Below are 23,452 nucleotides of genomic sequence, written 5' to 3'. Positions count from 1 at the left end.
CAACTACAGAGGTCACCAGAGTCAAAAGAGTTAATTAATTAAATTAAGCAACTGAATCTTGGCAAAGTGCAGCAGTACCCTATTTTTTCAGGTAAATGATTTTTAATGCAGAGTTAAGTGTACATATCTCACGTTTCTGTGGAAAAAGCCCTTTAAATACTGTATTTCTCCAAACCATAACATAATGCGGGTGTGTTCTCCCTTCACAGATTGTGAAAATAAGGATAATAAAATATACATTGTCTGAAATTAGCTAGAAATGCAATGTCTCCTTCTATTACAAAAATGGTGTTGATCAGTATGGCTATATTTAGTTTCTGCCTTTGCTAACCTTGTGAGGGTCTGTGCAGGCTGCCTCAGGAAGGGGTTACGTGCTCCCCAAAATGCTTCAGCTTCAGCTGCCCTTCTCACAGTGTGGGCAAAAGCTATGTGGCACTTTTAGTTTCTTAGCTGAATTAATGCTATTAATGCATGTGGCTCATTACTGGCGACTGTCTGAGAATAGAGAGCTATAATCACTTTCAGGGAATGATAAATTTTGGTGACTGAGCCTTCACCCAGTCTTTGTGGGTACAGTATCTCAGAAGGTAAATGCTGGCAAAAGTACTTTCATCTGTGACCGAGTATGAGGTCACACACTCTGATCTTTTCTTGTTTTAAATTCTTTTTTAAATAATTTGTGTTTTATTAAGAGGAAGAAAAAGAATTGCAAGAGAGCAAATCAGTTCAAAAAGATCTAACATATTTGCCAATATAAAACCATATTAAATTCAAAGTAGGACATAAACACAAATATTCACCAACCAATATTCAGCACAGAAGGACACTCCCAGAAAAGCAGACCTGACAGCACTAATGGCTTTCACTTAAAGCAGTCTTAAGAGGTGGGATTCTGACAGAGAAAGCTTGTAATGAAAATCTCATTATTTGCAATCCCACAGAATGAACGTATTGACTTAAAAAGAACCTAGAAACCTTTGGGACATTTTCTCATCTTACTTCTTCAGTCACCATCAAAATTTTCTGTAACAACCTCCCCCCCTGAAAACTCAGTAGGGCAAGCCATCTATCATTATACCTTTTCTCAAGTTAAACAAGAGGAGGGTGTGCTCTAAGACAAATGTTACAGCTTCAGTTGCATTTGGCAATTCAAAGTGAAGCCTGCAAATGAGATATCTCATTAGCTTGAGCAGATGGATCAAAATTAAAGGCTGAATCACCAACTCTTAATTTCCCAGTAGCCAGGAAGAGTTTGAAGTCTTGCAGAGTATGACTGTTGAAAAATCAACATCCACATTCTCTCCATCTGTCAAAACACATGTCTGTGTAGAATACAACTACCTCTTACTGGCCTCAGTCTTAAAAAACAAAAACACATATAACATCCATTAAAACACATGAACATGTAACTTCATTCAAGCATCAAACTGCAATCTGTAATATGCCAGAGATACATTAGGATGACTTCCTTATGAATAAATTATGCCTTTTTTGCAGTGCAGAATTCTTTGAAAATGAGTTAAGAGAACAGTAGATAAATAACCAGCCTTTGGATGTCATTTATTAAGACATTACAAGTTCTCTGGTAAAGAATCTTAAAAGACAACATTATGGAAGTCTGATGGCCACAGGAGCATGTATATTATATTAATTCATGCAGCTTTGGAAAAGGGAATGTCTTTTCCTTTGATTCTCCTTCTGAGAAAGGATTCTGGGATTTATTTCTTGCAATTCAGTATAAAAAGAATAGGTAGCTTTTTGGTTGTCTGCAGCATTGCTAATGAGAACTCCCCGTACATTACCGCCTCAACAGTTACAAAATTCCAACCATTTCCTGAATTCCATACATAATTGCTATAGAAAACTTTTTCAGAAGTAGATCTATCAGTGGTATGCACCTTTTTAAGAAGTATACTTAGATATAACCACAGCTTTGTTAAAAACAAACAAACAAACTTTACACACTAAACACAGGTATAAAGGGTAAGTCAAAAAAGTTAAGAAGGGCAATAAACATGATGGTAACAGACCAGGATGCAAGGTTTTCTAAAAACTATGAAAATCAAAAGAAGGTTATGACTCCATTCATAACTCCGTATTACTGTTCTCCAGCTTGTGACAAGACACTAATGAAAACCTTGCTAGCATAATACTCTTCCTCTGCAGGTGTTTCAATGTAGATATATCTAAAAATCATCTTGTTTTTTTTGAAACTTTTTAAAAAAAATCTGCAGTTAGTCTAGTGATTGGACAGATCATTTATCAGAACAGAATCATTAAAAAGAAAAATCCCTTATTTTCACTACATGCCACACAACTATAAAGAGCTGAAATGGTTAACTGTGCGTTGTCAAAGACTGTATATAAGCATTTGTATATCATCTATTTCAGGATAGGAATATTGTTTCATAAGTCCTGACACAAACGTGTTTTAAATAAACTGGAACAAAACCCAGTGTAACTGGTTGGTATTTAATGTGTATTTAAGAGAGTCCTGCAACATATTTCAAATGTTGTTCCTTCCTGACATATACACCTGTGTGTGTTAACACCTGCTTGAAAGCATTGTTAAACTTATTACCGTAACTTTTTGAAATGCCATATTTAATTTTTACTGAATTCAGCTTGTATAAATATATATTCTGCATTCAAGTAACTCTTTACACTGGTGACATCAGAGAACAATATTCACGCTGAAATCTCAAGACCAGCAAGCTGTTGTCTTTATCACTTCAAACAGCACATTTATCACAGACTGCTGAAAATCAACATGTAATGTGCCCAGAACAAAACATTTTCAAGCAAAGAATAAATTGAATAAAATCAATCAAATCATTTTGGAACCAAATCAACATTTATATAGCAAGGAAAACTATAGTTCTGCTTTGATTGAAAATATATCACTTGTTTGGTTGTTGATTTAAAATATAATGTTCAGAAATTGAGATCAGCACTTGTGTCAACAACTGAAATTGTGACATTAAAGATTACTTTTTCAGCTGTAGCACGTGCCTTAAAACAAGCATTCAGCTAGTTCTACAGGAACTAAAACTATTCTCAAAGAAAGCTATGCAAACTATAAGACATCTCCATTAAGCAATTTATTGTATTATACTCGATTTTTAAAAATAATACTGCCCAGGTTTGTAGTCAGTCTTTTCCATAACACAGGGAAAAGAGAGGGGAAAAAAGGTACAATAAATACATTGGAACAAAATACAACTTCCTCCCTAGAATCTGAGATATGTTACTTATTTTGATTTTCTTGATTTAAAGAAACTGCTACTTGAAGAATACTGTGTCCTTGCATTTATAGTTAGCGGAAATAAAGTCAGAAAGAGTAGCAAGAAAAACAACTACATGTACCTCAGTGCTAGAATTTGGCAAGACGTGCATAACTGACAAGGAGGAATGAACACTAAACTTCTCTTGATATTGCCAACAAATTTTGTTAGTATTCTTCAGTCATGAAAATATCAGTATTCACAACTGAAAGATCTCTGCAGTATCTCTGTAGTTGGTACCAACGAGAGAAGATAAATGCAAGAGCTGTGTTAAACCAGAGAGAGCAGGACAACTAAGCTGCTGCTGCTGAAGTACTTTCTTTTTCCTTAAGCTCAGAGCAATCACTCCAAGTCATAAACAAACAAGTCATCTGTTAAAAACACCATAATGTGAGTCTGCTTGCCAACCAAGGAAAAGGTGTGATCTTAGTGCAATTTTGGGGAAAAGATTGTCTCTCTCTTACATCTAGATTATTTGGTGAAAAGACTTCAAGGATTATCTTGCACTAGCATTTGTTCCTGCTCTGATCAGGGATGCAAACTGCTTAACTACTGCATCTTACTGCACTGGCATGTACAAAATTCTAACAAAGAAGAGATTTTCAGAGGTGCTGATCTAGAAGCATGATAACACCAGAATGATAAACAATACAGGCAAATGAGTTAAGTCCACCAGTGAAAAGGTACGTCAAAATTTAAATTCCACTGCAAAAACTTCTATTGTAAAGTAAAATGGAAGGTTATTTCCTTAAAACCAAAAAACCAAACCAAACCAAACCAAAACCAGGATATTTGAAATGACAGATATTAAGCCTCTTATGCACTGTATCTTCAACATCCTGTATCATTCTTATCTTTCATCTCTAATAGGAGAGTCTACAATTGGAAAGAGAGAGGAAAGGATGAGAGCAGTAACTAAGTGCTGTAGTTTTTAATTATTAAAGGTACTTAGGCCTAAGATCTCTAAACTACTGACCTACTCTGCATTGTCATTTTAAATTAGTGTGATAAATAGATAATAATTATTTTAAGGGATATCTAAAGCATCAGGAATTTTCACCTTAGCTACAGACTAACATTATTTAGCTTATTTAGATTTTCTTGCTTGCTGTTTCGACATAGTACTTTCAGATTTAAAGGTGACCTCTGAAGTGATGTATCTCAAAATACAAAAAAGGAGATGAAACTATTTCTTTAAAACATCTTTATGAGGCTTAAACCTTTTTTTTTTTTTAATATATGTTCTGAATGCAAGCTAAAACAAAAAATAAATACCTGGTGTCCAGCCATTATTTGCTTCAGCACATTTTCATAACATACTTCATCCATATGATTCAGCTGCTGCACCTGAAAACACATCACACCATATACTTCATACACATTAAATCAATTAATAGTGATGCATGAAAAATGTGACTTTTAATACATTTCTGTTTATTTTGATCCTATATACAGAGCCTATGCATAACGAAGAACAAACTCATTCCTGTATTCAAGTATTATCTATTTATTAAGTATTTAGTCATTATTCCTAGAGTAACAGAACTATGCAATTAACTTTCCAATATACCAATTCTGGTTCCTAACAATATTGTGTTGTTATTGCAACTAATAATAATTTAAAAGTGATTATAAAGGTCATTAAATGATATCGTTGCTTTTTTAAATGATCAAAGATGGTTCTATTCTTTATCTGTTCCCTATTTAGAAATCGGACTTCTACTGGATATTACTGGAATATGCACTAAACATACGATCTTACCTTCTTTTAATAAGAATAATTCTTTTTATTTGGTACTATAAAAGCAGCTTTTACATTTCAGAAATACATATTCAGTCAATAATGATTCTCAGATTTTTTTGTCATAGAAAACAAATGTTTTTATGTAGTTGTGTCATGCACAGTGAAAGGTACCATATATACAGTTTCCAATCAGGGCTAAATAAAACGCTTCAGCAAGGTACCAAATTTAAGAGTTCAGTGTTGGGGGGGGGGTGGGGTGGGGACACTTTTCTGCAAGCAAATCCCACAAGTTTTTTTTTTTTTTTTTTTTCAGTTTCTTTAATACATCATGACTTTCACATACCTGTAAAGCTACTTCAAGCTATTTTAAATATCATGTTCCTATCTGAATATTTATCAAAATATTATGATAAATCAAACTAAAATCAGTACTAGATTATCTTTAGCAGAACCACAGTGATAAACCTCAAAGACCAAGGCAAAAACTTCCCCCACTTCCACTTTGCTAATTTTAACTCTTCCAGCTGCCAGCACTACTATGGAGAAGCAGACTTTCATCTAGATGCCAGCAGCAGCTGAGAGAGAAATCTGGAAACTCTTCTGAACTGGAGTGAAGCAGGGGCCCTATTACGCTCCCAGACTGTGACAGGCAATCTTTTTAGACTTACTTATCCTTTTTAGTTCTGAATTCTGCTAAGTTCAGCATTAACTTCTCCCATTGAGAACAGAAGCATTTTGAAGTATTTTAGAAACAACATACACAATTTTTGTCTGGTAAAAGCCTGTGAAGAAATGCTCAGCCCATTTGTAATAACTAGAATAGTTATGGTTTGGGGAATGCTGTTCTTGTCTTTGAAGAAGGCTTGCCTGCAGTTTGCACATGATCTAACAAATCAGCAATTTGTTCCCAACTTTTGGGAAGGTTTTTCAGGTGAAACAAGTCAGAAAGCTGTGACAAAGCATCCACCTGAAGTACCAAACAGTCTCATCTCCTTGATATTAGTCAAGGTGGATACAGTGGCATTTGTTTATGTTCTGCAAAAACTGCTTTTCATTCTATGGGTTCTTCTAATCGTAGTCCCTCCAAGAGGAGGGAAGCAAGATACTTACACTAGCAGTCACTTAGGTTCAGTATTAGCATTACCCTGAACAGAAGCTTAATACTTGGACTTTTCAATTGCTATGAAGTATAGTAAGTTGACTCTAAAACATCTTTTATCTTATAAAAATCTAGAATGACATTCTTCTGAAGAGCAAAATGCCAAACTCATTGTTGCCTACTACCAAAGGCATTTTATTTGTCTGCCAGGCATGCATGTTTCAGAATAACTACCATCTGCTAATATCCCCTCATTTTAAATTTTTTTAGAAAAATTTCCATCTTTTGTCATTTAAAACTTTACAAGATAATTTATATTTTTTTGATTTTGAAATTACACACTCACTCTAAAGATAGTATGAAGAAATGGAGATGTTCCTTTTTTATTATTATACAGTAGAACTAACTATTCAAATCAAGTATTAGGAAATGATTAAAACAAAGCACCAGCAAATAACAGTGAAGGTACTTGAAACAATTAGTGAAGGTTAAAATATGCAAATCATACGAAGTACCATATGGTAAACTATTCTTGTGTGTATAGACTTGAAATGGCTCCCTACAGTTGTAAAATAAGTTTCTTTCCTACACTACAGATGGAGTGAACTATTTAAAGAATCTAGTAAGAAAGTCAATGTTCATTTTTATAAAAATGAAAAAAATCCTATTTTGATTGACCTATGAAATTAACTTTTGATTGAAAATACTTTGTTTCTATTAAAACAGAATTATAGCAGAATTAGATTTTCTAAAAGTTGAGCTATAAATATTATAACTCCCTCAGTTACTTAGCTTTAATTATCAGCTTGTGAAATGTACAGGAAATCTTTGCAAACAAATTAATGGAAAGGTGTTTATATTAATTCCCTATATTTAATGCAAAAATTGTAATTTAAGTGTCAAGTAGTACTGCACTTAATTGACTTACGATATTTTATAGGAAATACTTTTAGGCATAGTCTTGATGCTTCCCAAAATGAGTAAGAGACAAAGAATAAAGCAGCTTATTTAGCTACTATTTTAATGTATTTTCTATCAAATGTGCACATTTCATAGTTAATGATTATCATACTAAGGTTTTGACCAATAAATCACATCCTACTAGTGTTAAATTAACATGTGTCATACTATTAACATATATATCCAGATTTCATAAATTCCTAGTTTTCCTATAACTTTCTAGTGATTATTTCTCATATATGAGAACAGTCAAACAAGGAGTACCATCGTTTCTAGGAAAGTAGAAAACTGAAATGAGAAAGGCAGAATAATCAGCTTCTGAAGTGACTCTGTGGCTGAGGGTGGGGATTTCTCTTTAATCAAGAAAAAACTTTATTAGCTAAGTGGAGAGCATGCAAAACATATAATGATGTCTAACTACAACAAGGATTGTAAGAGCCATCTTAGAGTGATGAAACAGGATTCTTAAAGCACCTTTCAAAACCACTTTTACAGAATATAATGTATTTCATAAAGCACCTCTAGCATAATAATAAGGCAGTAGTACCTACACATTTACAAATTACATAGGCAAAGCATGAGCAAAACAAACAGCAATTTCTTCTTTAGCATTCATGGTTCTTTACCTTATTGGTAGTCTTAATTCCTATGAACGTTTGCCCCAGTGGTACAGGTCGAAAACGGCCATCAAAGTAGAATAGTCCAATGCAGGGATTCACATGCAGAAATGTAGCAACATCAAGATAGTTAGGTAATGTAGCTGAAAGACCCAAAATCCTAATCATACTTTGTGTAGATTCAACCTATTAAAAAAAACCAAAAAACAAAAAACAAAATAAAAAGCTCAAAAATGTGATGCAAGTGTTATAAATCAAGAAATCAAGCATTATAAGAGTTATCACCCTTCATAAAATAATAATGTGAAAGAAGCAATTAATACTTTATACAAAAGGTGAACTGTAGATGAGAGCTAATGACTATCCTGTATTGAAGAAATTGGAGCACTGCATTTCCATTAAAACTTTCTTATTCAGCTTGATGTTTCATTGTATTTTTGCCTCAAGAAAGTTAAGAGTCATGAACTGACATGAAGGAGCAATAGCAGTAAAACTAGCTTTGTTTAGAAAGTATAGTCCAATTTACAGGCAAAGTAGGAAAAAGAATTTAGTATCATTTGTTCCTTTCTTGAATTCACACCGTAAGTCTGAAAAGAAAGAATAGGGTAATTTGTGTCATTTTTTCAGACCCATCCACAACTATTCTAGCATTTCACTTTCTGTACTTCTCCAGTATCAATACTTCTGCAAACTTGAAGATATTTAAATACCAAGAAGCTGTTGTGTAATAGACATTTTTTCTAGCATTTTTTTCATATGCACATAATGTTTGTATTACATCTTTCCATGGGATAAGGGGCAGAAACTGTGTTCCTTACAATAAAAAAGCTGTATTCCAGTTTCCATGTTACATATGTTTCTTTTAAAAACCACCAAACCAACCAAAATAGATTTGAACCAGGAAAACACACAAGACTTTTGCCATATTCTTTTAGATTATTAATAGCTAATGAAAAGAGTACCAATGCAGTCTGTCTCACAACTTTCTTATTAGCAATATTTAGAAACAAAATTCACAATAATGTTCATCAAAAGGTTCTTATTCAGTATAAATGAAGTCATATACCCAGTTCTGAATTTGTCTCAAATACATGAATTCCTCATGAGGGCTATGTTCTTCCACCCCGGCAGGTTCTGATCAAAAATTTAGGAGGTTTTACTTAGACTACAAATTCTGAAACACTGAATTGCTCAAGTCGAGGTGACAAGAAGTGTCATGTCTTAAATAATATGGAAGAATAAAAGGTTTTCAGAAAAGATGCGAAGAAGCACATGAAGGATATTCTTAAGGAATAAAGACCTGGTGAATAAGCAGCAGCCAAATATTAAGAAAGAATCTCCCCCAAGCCCTTTTATGTGAAACAAAGTGAACCACTAAGCATCTTGATAATGGACATATCAGCAAAAATTTGAATGATTAAATTGTGCACAGCCAGCTAAACAACACAGAAAACCACCTGACTGACCTGTTCTGTATCTTAATAAAGAGCGTATTAAAAAAAAAAAAAAAAGAAGAAGAAGAAAAAAAAATCTGAGAATTCTGAGAGGACTGGGACACATTAGGGATTTCATTTTCAAAAGTTTTCCATTTGCAGAGAACAAAACCATCATTCAACACTGAGACTGCAGGTAAGTATGTTCATTAACAAAAAAGCACTTCCAAATGCAGTATCATTGCTCATATGTCTCTATAGCTGGATTACTTGATGACCTACAAGCTATAGTCAACCTATAACATATAGCTTTAGGTAGCTTTATTTATTTATTTTTTTTAAAGTTTATGTCATAAATCTCTTTTACTGTTAATAGATGAATAATATTTAAATCTTATTTTAAACAACATTTTTATTAATTTATATAAATGCTTAAATGTGTAAGAGCAGTAGCCATTTGCTGATATATTTATTTTATAGCTTCCTCACAATCATATAAGCAATCTGAAAGTGTCATTGAGCTCCAATTTATAAAACATTTGATTTTGCTAAATTTAATAGCAGCTTTAAAAAAATCTCCTAAAATTCTGAAACTGGAAGATACTAATTTCAAAACGTGCTTGATTCCATCAAAAAAAATCATTTAAAGAATTTAAATAATTAACAAGAACTCTGCTTAATAATCCTGGAATTATGAACTTTTACAGCAACTAACTGTAAGCTGTGTGTTCAGTTTTCTTTCAAAATGTAAACCATGTGTAAAAATCAGTTACAGAAAGACATCTCTTCTAAAAAGAAGCTTTCTAATTTTATTGATCTGGCAAATGCTAAGACAGTTGGCCCTCTAGTTAGGAGATGATGACAACTTTGAACTCTACATGAAAATGCCAGCAGATAGTTAATGCAAACAATAGCAAATAAAACTATTAATAATCATGGCAATTTTTATCAAAATATTTTTATTACTTGAATACTTTGTATTATACTGGTACATATACTTATGTATACATATATAATACCTACATCATTTTGTATATTACATTTTTCAAATTATAAATCTAAAATTTACAAATTTTTGGACAATTATTTTTCTATTTGTATTAAAGCACAAATATCAAGTCAGTGCACTAAAAGAACTCATCAGGTAATTATGTATTTTGTACTATTTAAATATGAAGATTAACAAAACATAAATAACTATTAATAAGCTGTTTTAAAATTGTAAATAAACTATATTCAAAATAAAATTTTATGCTCCTCTTCTGTAAGCTCCCCACTAAAACGTAACAAGTTTTCATCTGCAGCAATTTCTTAGTATTTTCCCTGAGGTACTTTTCTGGACTTTTTATTCCAAATAGTGTTTAATGCCAATATAGTGAAGAAGGAGCCCGAACAATCGATATCATTGGTTTCACAGTGTTTGGTGAAACCCTGTGAGCCTTTTTCAGTGATCAGATGGGTTATTATTAGGAGTGGTTAGGTAGTCTCTATTAACTGCTGTTTTAAAGATGATCACTGCCACGCATGCCCAAAACAAACTTAGAGTGCCAGTTGCAAACAGGTAGAAGAAGTTTCTGTTAGAGTGATATTACATTAGAAATCAAAAAGATTTGTCTAAGGCACCTCAGAAGCCACAGCTTGAGTGAGCTGTAAGCATTTAAATATTAGGCATGCAAAACAGTCACTGAGGATTTATTAAAATCTAGAATATATCTAAGTGCTCCAGAGTCCAATAAAAGTAATTTGGAAATCCTCTACATCATCCCAACATGTTTCACTTAACTTCTTTCAAGGTTTTCCTGCAAATATTTATTTGCTCACCATCTACCTTTACATCAGTAACATACAACTTGCATCACTTTCATAAAATAATAAAAATTAACATAAAGAAATCAGGAAGCAAAAAAACATAAAGATAAAAGGTATTTTAAGATTCTCCAATAATTTTATGCTCACATTACATTCAAACTGTAAACTGAAACTCCTTGCATCTGCATATCATCATAAGCATACCTGGAATAAGTTTTGTTTATTCTTTTAATTATATAACAAGGCAAAATACAACAGCAGCAACCAAAACCATCATCCTAAACTTAAGTGTCATGAAAGTAAAATTAACTCCTCCATAATATGATTTATTTTTGTCATTTTTGCGTTTTCTCTGAGATTATAATTCTTTCAATTATTTATCTACCATTTATTTATCCAAGCACTAAAAAGACTTTTCATAGCTTTTTTAAAAAAAAATTATTAGATTTTTAGAGTGCAGAGTTCTAAGCTGCATGTTTTTTGAGTACTTTTCTGACTTTCTTTATAATAGCAATTTCTAGCACATATTTTGCTCACAGATCCTTCTAAAAAAGTATGTCTTGAAGGAGTGCAGATGCCCTTTGCAAACATAGTCCAATCAAATATTAATATTTTAAATGTGCTAGAACACTTATTGTTTGGTCCTAGAAGGCTCAGTCAGGGATTGTGCCTTAATATACATGACACTATGAACACACAGGCTTCTGCTGAAATTGCAGTAAAAATTACTGAAATGACCTTTTGGATGCCAAAGTTCTGTTTACGCCCCCTGTCACTGGCTGGCGGCATTCTGCTAAGTGCATTTTCTTCTCTACTGCTACAATCTCAAACCTTTTAATCTTCTGACATGTTAAATTGTTTCAGGGAAATAAATATATATATAAGCACCATTTGGAACTTACAGGGCTTCCTTTGGCAAACTCAACTGTCAGAGTGTTTGCACACCGTATTCTTTTACTCTTTACTCCATTTTATTGATTTTACTCTATTTTATTGATTTTACCTATTTTACTCTATTTTATTGATTTTATATTACGCTGGAAGTAAAATTGCCATAACTATATTTAATTGACATATCTAATTAGCATATCTAATTCAGAAGCATTCACAGAGGCATGTGGAGAATTGCCAGTGTGTTCACTACACACGTTCGCCGAATGCCGTTATCAAACCATGAAATTCTGTGTATACAGAAAAAGCAAACAGAAGATAGCTATTCCATACTGATTTCCACACTCAAGTGTCATCTGCGTTTACACTGGGTGTGATAAAGGTGTGGGGAATGCCTCTCTGGACTGTAAATTGATCACAGCAAGATCCTTTTCTTCCTAACAGGTTTTAAGACTTGCACATCATGTTATTACATTACAGCCACCACATGAGAGAATACAGAGTATGCACAGAAATACTCTTTTATCTGACTTCTAAAATTTTTCCTGAACTTTGTGAACTCGGCAGTCCGCCCATTTCCATGTATTAAAATATCACATTCACCGAATGAATTACAATCAAGCTGGAAAGCATATCCTTGGCTGTTCAGCTCGAGCACGGAATTAAGCGCAACAGACAAGTTTACACATTTTAATCTTTTAAAAATAGTCCACTGGTTAGAAATTAATCTGATACTCAGATGACCAAGCATCACTATGGACAGTATACTGAAGCAAGTCTGTATGCCCTTCAGACATTCACTAAAGGTCCACAGAAAATTAAACACAGGCAATTCTTAGCTTTTAGACCAGATGTGCAAGATTAATTAACTTAGGTTCCTGAATTCTCTGCTCAGCACTGGCAAGAACGAGGTACTGCAAACTGGGATTCCTCTTAAGTATTATTTAGTTGCTACCCACAGTCTCAGCCTCTTACAAGGTCTATGATTTTCACATAATCCACAGAAGAAAAAGGCAGGAATTTCTACAGGACATTTCAAACAAAAGACTTTTTACTGTTGTCTTGTTTAGTGTCTAATGATATCATTAAGCAGCTGTCGGTCAGTCCACATCAGTGGTAACTTCCTAGTTTTTTGGAACAAAAATGGAAAAAACAAGCAAAATAAAAATATTAAAACTGCAAAATCAAATGTACATACTAAAAACGCAATTACTAATACTGTTCTGAAGATCCTATATAGGACGTTATCTACAACTCAAACACTCTGCACAGAATGCATTTGTTACTAGGCAACCATCTAGTTAAGTAATTTTATAAATGAGTTTTACTGTTACCAATGAACCCTGAAAATACTGTGATCTCAGTCCTCCATTTAGAATATATTCAAAAATCTAGAAGCACTGAAGAAAAGTAACCATGCAGAAAGCACTATTAGAAGCCATATTATTTTACCTCATCCACAATACTAAGTATGCAACACTTTGCTTTAAGAAACAATATTTTGAATATACCTCTTAAAGCCATTTCTGCACCCTGCACAGTGCCATGCCAGTTTCTATTGAATAACAAAATGCCTTTTCACGCTACGCTTACTGTTTTATTCCCAAATTGAGAAACAAAAAGGAATATGAACTCTTCTATAAATCAGTTTCATTGGGGTCCCGTACTCTCAAAGAGCATAAAACATGACAATCAAGATTACTTTTTAAACTCCAGGAATAAACCAGAAAAACAGAAAAGTTTTCAAATACCAATAATAAAAAACGACATACAGGATTACTAGCTGACATCACTTCCAAGCAGAGTAATAGAAAAGTTTCTGTAAGATTCATTCAAATATCTGCTACACAATGATTTCAAAACAAGTGCAGATTCATTTTAAAAAATAGGACTTCATTTTTTACACAGCTACAAGTTTGCCAGATAAAGATAACAGGGTAGACAGAGGTAAATTTATGTCTGGCATTTCACTTAGTGCTGCACAATATACTATATAAAAATAACACCATGAAATAACAATAAAATGTATATTAAATTTATCACAAACTGATGAACTGACAGCTTTCAAAAATACTGTCTCGTTGAGAAAAAATAATTAAATAGGGATGTATCTAATTGCATTCTGAGTCTGACTATTCAATAATTTTATCCATGATAAGCAGTAAATAAGAACTAACTAGTGACAAGAAGAGCAGGTGATTGGCAGAATTAATTTAACTGACGTGTACATCAGCCTTATAGATAAGTCTAGCTTGCTAGTCCAAATTCAAATTAAATTTCTTTTAATTTAGCTCCTTCTAAAACAGGCCACAGCTGCAAAACGAGACACTATTTTCAGGGAACATTCTTGTAACTAGAAGCGAATCCTAGAGCAACTATTAAAACGGCTTGTTTGAGGATTTAGTAAACAAGTATATGAATGTAAGCTCCCAAGATGATGTGCTAGCAAATAAATTACATGAGAAAAAGAGAGAAAAAGAGAAAACTTAGTAGTAAGAGAAATATTTTACCTGTGTATATGCCACAACCAAATCTAACACAGAATTTCTATACCCAATATTGTTACCACGTTTTAAAAGAACAATTAGCAAATATGAGACATTTCAGAGAGAAAAAAAAGTAATCTACTATAATTGGAAACTAAAAATAAATTATACTACAAGGCTTCAGTAAATGTGTTCAGCTTATCCTAGAATAGAGAAGGCTGAGAAATGATTTGATCAGCATATATAAGGAACTTCAAAGGTATAAAAGACTAACAGCAGTCACTCAACTGAAAAATGAAGAACCAAATGAAATACTAGTGTCGCTATTTACCGATGTCTTAAAGGGAACAAAGCATTCCAGTCCCAAAAGACACATGGATGAACTACGGCTGGCTACTGTTAGGGATGAGATTAGGAGCTAGATGAATCCTCCCAATGACAGATTCAGCTGTTCTTAAGTCAATAGTTATCAGACTTTTTTTGCAAACAATTGTTCTTAATCAAGAATGAGATAATATGTGCAAATACATAACAATTAGGCATTTGGTTTTGGGTGGCAAATCTGATTGTTTTGTCTCTGATTTCCATTAAGGAGGGAAAAGGGGGAAACAGAGGGACAGAAAAAATGAGGTGAAGATAATTAGGAACTAGAGATACTGAAACGCAACCAGAGCAAGTTTCATACACTATAGCTGAGAGGAAAAATGGTGAAAACTTATTGAACACTGGGTCTTGAAGAAGGACCATTAGGAAATAAAACTCAGAAGAGAAAAATAAGAATTGCCACACATAGAAGAAGACAAAGACAATGATGAGGAATGGAAAAAGCACGGAAGTAAACAGCAAGTCACACTTGTAAGGAACAGGTAGAAAAGTCTGTGTGTACTAGATCTAGCCATCACAATTAAAAATTTGGAATGAAACATAAAGACTCTTAGTATCAGCAAAAATTTTTGAAACTCAGTGGAAACTAGCACTTGATCTGCCAGATGCCAGAAAAGTATCACTGGATCCAGGGAGACTGTGTGCACTTGGCAGCAAATCAGCTGCTGTGTTCCAGGAACTAGGAGTGTCCCTCAGGGGTCAATACTGGGTCCCATCCTGTTCAACTTATTCATCAAGCACCTGGATGATGGGGCACAGTGCCCCTCAGCAAGTTTGCTGAGGATATACAACTGGGACAAGAGGCTGATACACCTGAGGCACCTAGACAGACTGGAGAGCTGGCAGAGAGGAAGCTCATGAAGTTCAACAAAGGGCAAGTGCAGAGCCCTCCACCTAGGGAGGAATAACCACATGTACCAGTACAAGCTGGGGGCTGACCTTCTGGAGAGGAGCTCTGCAGAGAAGGACCTGGGAGTCCTGGTGGACAACTAGTTGACCATGAGCCAGCAATGTGCCCTTGTGGCCAAGAAGGCCAATGGTCTCCTGGGGTGCATCGGGAAGAGTGTTGCCAGCAGGTGGAGGGAGGTGATCCTGCCCCTCTACTCAGCCCTGAGGAGGCCTCATCTCGAGTCCTGTGTCCAGTCCTGGGCTCCCCGGGACAAGGGAGACACGGCACTGCTGGAGAGTGCTCCTGTGAGGAACAGCTGCAAGAGCTGGGCCTGTTTAGCCTGGAGAAGGAAAGACTGACAGGGAATCTTATCAATGTGTACAAATATCTTAAAGAAGGGTGTCAAAAGGATGAGGCCAGACTCTTTTCAGTGGTGTCCAGCAACAGGACAAGAGGCAATGGGCACAAACTGAAACACAGGAAGTTCTAGCTGAATATAAGGAAAAACTTCTTACTGTGAGGGTGACGGAGCACTAAACAGGTTGCCCAGAGGCTATCTCCTCTGGAGATATTCAAAAGTTGTCTGGAAAGGGCCCTGGGCAGCCTGCTCTAGGTGACTCTGCTTGAACAGGGGGTTGGTCTAGATGAGCTCTAAAGATTCCTTCCAACCTCAGCCATTCTGTGATCCTGTGTTTTTGGAAAATTAAGCCTCAGCAGCAAGAGTATTGCCCGTAATGACACAAGGGTCACAAAGGGGAAAGTTTTATGAAACCTCTTCTTTTTTATCTAATCTTAGCTACTCAGAATTTGTCTGCAGAATAATATGAACAGTTGAAAGCATGGAAATATTTGTTTTCACTTTCCTCATTTATAAGCATTGGACATTATACGATTTAGAGATCACATTATTTAATATCACATACACACACACACATATATGTATTTATTATGTATCACATTATTTTATAAGCTTTACTTCCTATATCACAGAACAGACTAAAAAATGCTGCACAGAAATAACGGGAAAGCAGAATTTTCATTTTTTTTGAGAGCTGATATACTGTATATTAATTTAGATAGTCAATAATTTTACATTTGAACGAGACATTGTGATTGTAGGAAATATTCGTCCAAATTTGTTTTACAAATTCATTATGACCGTATAAAATATGCTAAATTTTTCTTCTGACCAGCTTGAAGTCTTTTGTCTTCAATATTACTACTCATTAATAAACAGTGAGATTCAGAATTGAATACTTCAGTAAAGTTCAATTCAAATGGAAAACCATATTTTATTGGTACAGCATAATCCACTTGAAAAAATATGAGGAAGGATGTTAGCTCAGAAGCTTCCTATCTGATCAGCAGAAACGGGGTGAAAGTGTGGCACCTCTGATCCACGCAACAGGCTTAGGAATCATCACCAGAAACATATCTATACACCCTTTGTTCAACTAGCTACTTGGTCAATCTGTTCAAAGATATAAAAGAATTAAAACAGTAATATAAAAACTGGGACTGTGGAAAGTCTCTTTAAGACAGGAGCTCCAGCCACCCAAAATCTGAAAAGTTTTTTGCTATGGACTTTCTTATATTTAACTTATGATCCACACAGTTCAGAGGTTACCAAAAAAAAAAAAAATTCATGTCATTCCTAGTGTTCAGCTAGTAACAAGTAGAACATTCAGTGCAGCTTTTGTGAAAAAAGGTATCTATAAAAAGTTGCAAAGAAGTAATCAACATCTCTGAATAATTATGACAAAAGAATTCAATGTACCCTAAAAGAAGTCTGTTTTTCCTTTCAAACTAATAAGTTTAGCAGTTATTACAGAACTGTGGAAATTTTGATTGAAAAGTTTAAGCATTTAGGTTTTACATCTATGTTTTGCTCTACACTAAAACTTTAAACATCAAAGATAAATTAGTTTCAAAGAAATTGTTTGATGTTATACCTATACTTTATAAAAAAAAGCTCAAAGCAATTTTTCCACTGAAATATTTAGCAGAGTCAATTTAAATCACTTGCAAAAACATTCTCTAAAATTTGAAAAGTGCAAACATGCACAAATACGCTGCTCTTTCTGCTATGAGTAAGATTGTCAGCAATTCTACTATATATGCTCCTTCCAGATTAAAAAAAAAAAAAAAAAAAAAAAAACTATTTCTAAAAAATGCCATAGGTTAAAATCAACATGTTAAATGCTTACAGTAAGTGGTCTGACTCAGTGTTCAACTTGAGGAAAGTATAGTTTCTCTCATAATTTGTGTATTTTGAGATGCAAATTAGGACAGGTCTTCTGATGCAGATTTTTCCTGTTCTGAGGGTGTATTTGTGCAACATATGAATCCAGATATTCTCTTCTAGCACAGTGGTCCAAGAGGATCACACTAGGCCCAATTTGCTAGGTGAAAAACAATTCAAAAAATTTTCAAGAAAAAATATTTTTTAAATTTCTTCTTAATGGCTTTTTAATTCACATCTCTCTAAATTCCACATTCCACTATTGTAAGTGCAAGTCTCACCATTGAATCCAATTATATTTATTGCCTAACTGTGAACTAATGCATAAGAAGGTTTCAGAAGACTTAAGAAAAAAAGAATGCAGTCATCCTTTAACTTCTGATTTTGTCATTTGAAATCTTGGTATTCAGAAAGTACTATTAAAGTGTGGGGGAAAAATAGACAAGTAGTTATGCTAAAGTACAAACTACATACTACATTTTACTAGCAGTGCTGAAAGTTTTACCTAGACACTACGCACATTTCTTCATTCAAAGAAAATTGTGTTCTAGGAAAACTGCTGATAAAAATCAACGTTCCTGCTAAGAAAATACTTTCATTTTGGTTATGTAAAATATTTACATGATTATGATCTTAAAAATACTCTAATCCCTTGGTACTTAGTAAATAAATTAATATTAAGTAAATAAATGTCAAATAAATAACTATCTCTGAAATAAAGTATGTATCCTAGGAATGAGCTTCAATGTAATAAGTAAAAAAAGACTGAAAACAAAATTCTTTCTTCATATAAAATAAATTGAAAGCTGCCAAAGCATTTTGATTTAATTGTCTAAGTATATCCCCTTTTACACTGACACATATCTATTCCTTAATAAAGTAATATTGTTTTGAAGATTTTTTGCTCTTACCTGACGTAAAGTACGTGCTACTATACTTTCAAGTACTGGTCCTCTGTCTTCATGCAACAGATGAACTTCATCAAGGATCAAGAGTTTTACCAGTTGAGAGAGGGCTACATCACCGACACTTTTTCTTGTCACTACATCCCACTTCTCTGGAGTAGTCACAAGCATCTATCAGAGCAGAAAAAAGAAATATTAAGTATCTACAAAGAAAAATATTATTTAATATTATTTAACTTTGTTAAAGAATCACCGTTTTAATACACAGTAAAGTTAAATGCAATCTAAAACTTTAAAAAGCTACATTAAGGTTTATCTACTTTGTCAGTTTGAGCAGACACAGAGCTTACTGTGTCTGTGTTGTGTTTTATGGCCTTTAGTAGGCTTCAGTATGGAAAAATATATAGAAATATCAGCTAATAACTTCAAGCTAATGCTAATATGCACCATTTGTAGACATTTTCCATGCTAAACCCAGCAAACATCTATCCAGAACCAACTCCTTATATAACCTTGCAAGTCATTTAAGGTATACATCCCATTGAAAATTATCTGTGATAAAATATTTCTAACTTTCATCACATCAGAAAAACTACCTAAGACCTCCTCTATATCTAAACTTGACAAGAGAGCTGTCATGGAGTATGAAATGCTTCTTCCCAAAGGCGTACTTTCAAGTTGTAAATTTTTGTATCTGACTCTGGCCTAAGCAAAACAGATTAAACAAGTTCTACAATTTCTGGAAAAGGTAATTTCCGATCTTTACCAAGATACTATTAGATCAAGTTTCTCATAGGTGGTATGTAAGATATCCAATTAACAAACAGTTGTAACATCTTCCATTCTCCACAATAACACACTCAGCAGTCATCTCATGTGACCTTAACACAAGAATTAAAGAAAGTAGCATTTTTAATTTGAAAATTGGACTAAAAGCAGGCACTCTAGAGAACGCACCTCACTCCTCTCCCAGTAAAATTTTCTTCTATTATTTGTTTTCAAAAACAAATTAAAATGGATGTCTTTCACATGCCATTCAATAGAAAACATTTCCTATTTAAGTGCCAGCTGTTACATATAAAAACACCATAGAATTGAATCTCATTCACTGAAATTCTGTAGTAACTTGCCTGCTATTTATGGTCATGATTTAAGGGGACTTATTATTACCAACTCAACAATAGATGTAATGAATCACTACCTTGAAAATCAAAGTTTGAGGTTTCTGGGACAGGCACAAAGCCTACTTCACAATCACATTAGTTCACCAAAAAAGAACTTAGAACTATTAAAATAAAGCTCACTGCTATAACTTTATAGTTGAAAATCACTCACAATGTAAAAAGAAGGAAAATAATACTTTGGATTCTGTTGCTTTATAAGCCCCAGTATAAATGATTAGAAATTGGAAAAGTTTGTTCATATGATTTCTAGAGAAAAATAAATGCTTTCATGAGTAAAAGAAGATGGGCATTCTTTGATTAACTTGACTGATTATTTTTTAATTCACTGTAAATCATTGAAAGATATCAAGAATTGGCAAAATTGGGAAACTTCTAACAACTTTGATAAATTGGAAACACACTAGAACAAAACAAACAGCTCAGTGATCGTGAACCAGTACAAGGCTTGTATTTTAGTGCTATTAAATAAAATTATCAGCTTGTGACAGGATCTAGAAATAAGACACTTATTCTCCAAAATTCTACTGACATTGACCAAATTCCGGTGAGTAATCTGAATATACAACTATCTCAAGTACCATAAGCAAAGTATTAATAGCTTAAATTGATCTCCACTTGGAGATATCCTGATAGCGTGTATTAAATCTCCTCAGAGAATTATTTTTCCCTGGAGTGCCTCATAATACTGTTGCAGTCCAGTTCTTTTACCTTCAGAACTAATTACCAAGGATAACTCCTGAAGAGGCTTCCTTTCTCAGGCTGCAAGAGAAAACGTTCCCCTCTTGCAATATTTACAAGTTAACAGCACCAAAGACTAAGCATTAGCAATGAGAGTGTGGGGAGTGGGCATGTGTGTTTATATATTTTGTTAAAACATTACTTGGTGCAAGTTGTTGGCAAATAGAGATTTTTCAAATGTTTCCGCTCCCATAAAAGAGTAACCATAGAAATGTATGACCATAATTTATGACCTGAATTGTAACACTACTACAGATGCAACTGTTATCACTTTAAAATGAGCCATGTCAACCACAAAAAATTAGCAGCTGTACTTCCACAGAACATTAATTAGCAAACAGTGATGAAATATATTTAGCAATGCATATTAAAACTTTTACGGTGTGAAATACTACAAATGCAAGCTACTTAACTAATTTGTTAAAGCTAAATTGGCAGTGTTCAGATCATACTTATTTTTTTATGTCAGCTATGCTATCAGAATATATATTTAAATTGGTATAATTAATTCTTCTGTTTCTAAATGATGACTAAATATTCTGTATAATGCTCTTTTATGCTTTGATCTTCTTTTAAAATAGCAATGTTACTCAAAGTAATGACCTGAATTAAAAGCTACACTTGATATACTGTCTCATTTAGGAAGCATAGAGACCTCTAGAGAATATCTTGCTAGAAAATATGATTGCTTCTTAGATTTATTTTGTAAATGGAAATTGGAGTTGAGAGAAAAAATCCTCCCAAAAAAGTCAAACAAACCAGCTTCTTTGTGGTCTCAAGCAGTTAGTCTGCTAAATTCTAAATTGAATTCAAATATATAAAATACTAATTAAAAGATCAACTAAAAGAAAGTGTTGACTACCAGCAAACATTAGCAAAGCTACAGATTATTTTTTTTTAATTAAAACAATAAACAAAGAATTGTTATGATCCATCTCATAATTAGTTTTAAATGTTGTAGTGGCATTTCTTATTATAATTAACTTTCAGAGATTATATATTCCATCCACAAAGTTATAAACTCAAAATACAACAAACGGGTATAACAAAAGGATTTTGATTTCTGCTAGGGGCAGGAGGAGAACACTAACCAAAATCTTGAAATATCTTTTTTTTATATATATATACACTTAGCCTTCAGTTATCAGCATATTGAGAAGTATGTTCATTTATATTGCTATTCCGCCACTTCACCTCTCTCAGTATTGATATAGCTAGAAAATAAAGTGTCTTATTTACTTAATGAACTGGAACTCATGCAAGACATTTCAATCTGTTTTTCGTATTAGGGCATGGCTAAAAAAAAAAATGAGTTAACTGTCAATATTTTTACTGTCTACTTAAATTTCTCTCTGTCCACATAATTCTCCTTTTCAAATATTTTGGTTATCATTAGGAAATATTCCAGACTGACTTTGTCTGCTAAGGAAAACATAGAATGGTAAAACAGAATTATCAAAAAAAGTTTTCCTTTTTAAGTTAGGAAGGTCACTCAAGTTCATTTTTATACCAAAAAGACAACATTTTCTAATAATTCTTTTGATCCAGAAAAACTTATTTTAGGTTTCAGTTTGTTTAATATGTCCCCATATTATTTTATATAATATTCAGGTAAGAACTCAAATTTAAAAAATCAAACTATTTCGACTTTGAAAAATGAAGTCAAAAGGGACAATATTATCTCTTAAATTTACCCTAAATTGACAAATAGTTTTAAGTGCCTGTGAAAATACATTTTTCTACAATTTTATGGCTTACCAAGTATTTTTGGCAGTTTCTCTGCATTCCCTTAGAAACTAGACTTCATAGTAAGGTGCATTTTCATGCCATAGTTTCAAAAGGTCAACACTTTGACAAATGAAATGAAATGATCTGCCATTAATTTCTTAGAGTATAACACTTATTTCTAGCACAACCTGCAAGATTAGCTCACTTGCTAACCTATAATTTGACTTTTGTTTATTCAAGTTCTCCCAAGCACATTTTGCACAGGGCTGACACCCGATTTCCATATGAATAATCAAGCACACGCTAAGCATCTAAGAAAACTCTCACTAGTAAGATAACCCTCTCAAATTCATACCCCAATAGGTCCAATTTACATATAAAAATATTTCAGAACACACTAAATACATTATTTTAACTAAAAGTCTCCACACTACAAAATTATTTGCCTTTAAATTCTTCAAGACCATTTACAGAGTTTTCCTCTCTTCGCAACAACTTTTATCTCTGTCATAGCTATAACACACTATCTAAACCTATCAAACAATATAGATAACTATAATTTCCTGAAAACTGCAATTAGAAAAGATCTAGGTCATTCTTCCTATCTGCCAGATATCGTCAAACCAAACCATATAAAGGACTGACTGGGTCGGTTTTTACGTTAAACACCAGACTGAGAGCAAGAGGGCAGGGATTGGTGTTCATTTTTGTTTTAGACAAAATATCATTCTGATCAAAAAAAAGGGGGGAATAGTTGCCTCGTTATGAATCTTTAGGATAGTAAATCAAATTTTCCCCTCCTTGTTATCTTAAAATTCTCATATCAGTTCAAACCCTTCTGGGAGATAATGGCTTATTAATAAGTAGGTATCCATGGCAAATGTTAAATATTTTCTCATTTTAATTTTTTTCTTTATCAGACCTGATGAAGGTCTGAAAAAGAAAATACACAGCCTATATTTTAGGTCTGACAGTGGTCTTATACCTGTTTGCATGTCATGATCAACAAACGTTCGCGAAGCCAAATCATACCTTTGACACTTTCTCTTCAACCAATTT

General features: G+C 33.4%; 1 protein-coding gene across 1 annotated transcript in view; it reads right to left on the bottom strand.

Moving 5' to 3' along the window:
• The window catches only part of ASCC3 (activating signal cointegrator 1 complex subunit 3), a 273,420-nt gene that overhangs the window by 157,457 nt on the left and 92,511 nt on the right, over positions 1–23,452 (bottom strand). Inside the window, exons 11-13 of the mRNA XM_062572708.1 lie at positions 18,750–18,914; positions 7,714–7,890; positions 4,560–4,631 (exon numbers count right to left, since the gene is read on the bottom strand). Coding sequence (XP_062428692.1) covers positions 4,560–4,631; positions 7,714–7,890; positions 18,750–18,914 — 414 coding nt within the window. The remainder of the gene's footprint in view (positions 1–4,559; positions 4,632–7,713; positions 7,891–18,749; positions 18,915–23,452) is intronic.

Source organism: Rhea pennata, chromosome 3 (assembly GCF_028389875.1).
Source record: "Rhea pennata isolate bPtePen1 chromosome 3, bPtePen1.pri, whole genome shotgun sequence".
Taxonomy (NCBI): domain Eukaryota; kingdom Metazoa; phylum Chordata; class Aves; order Rheiformes; family Rheidae; genus Rhea; species Rhea pennata.
This window is presented reverse-complemented; position numbering and strand designations above follow the sequence as displayed.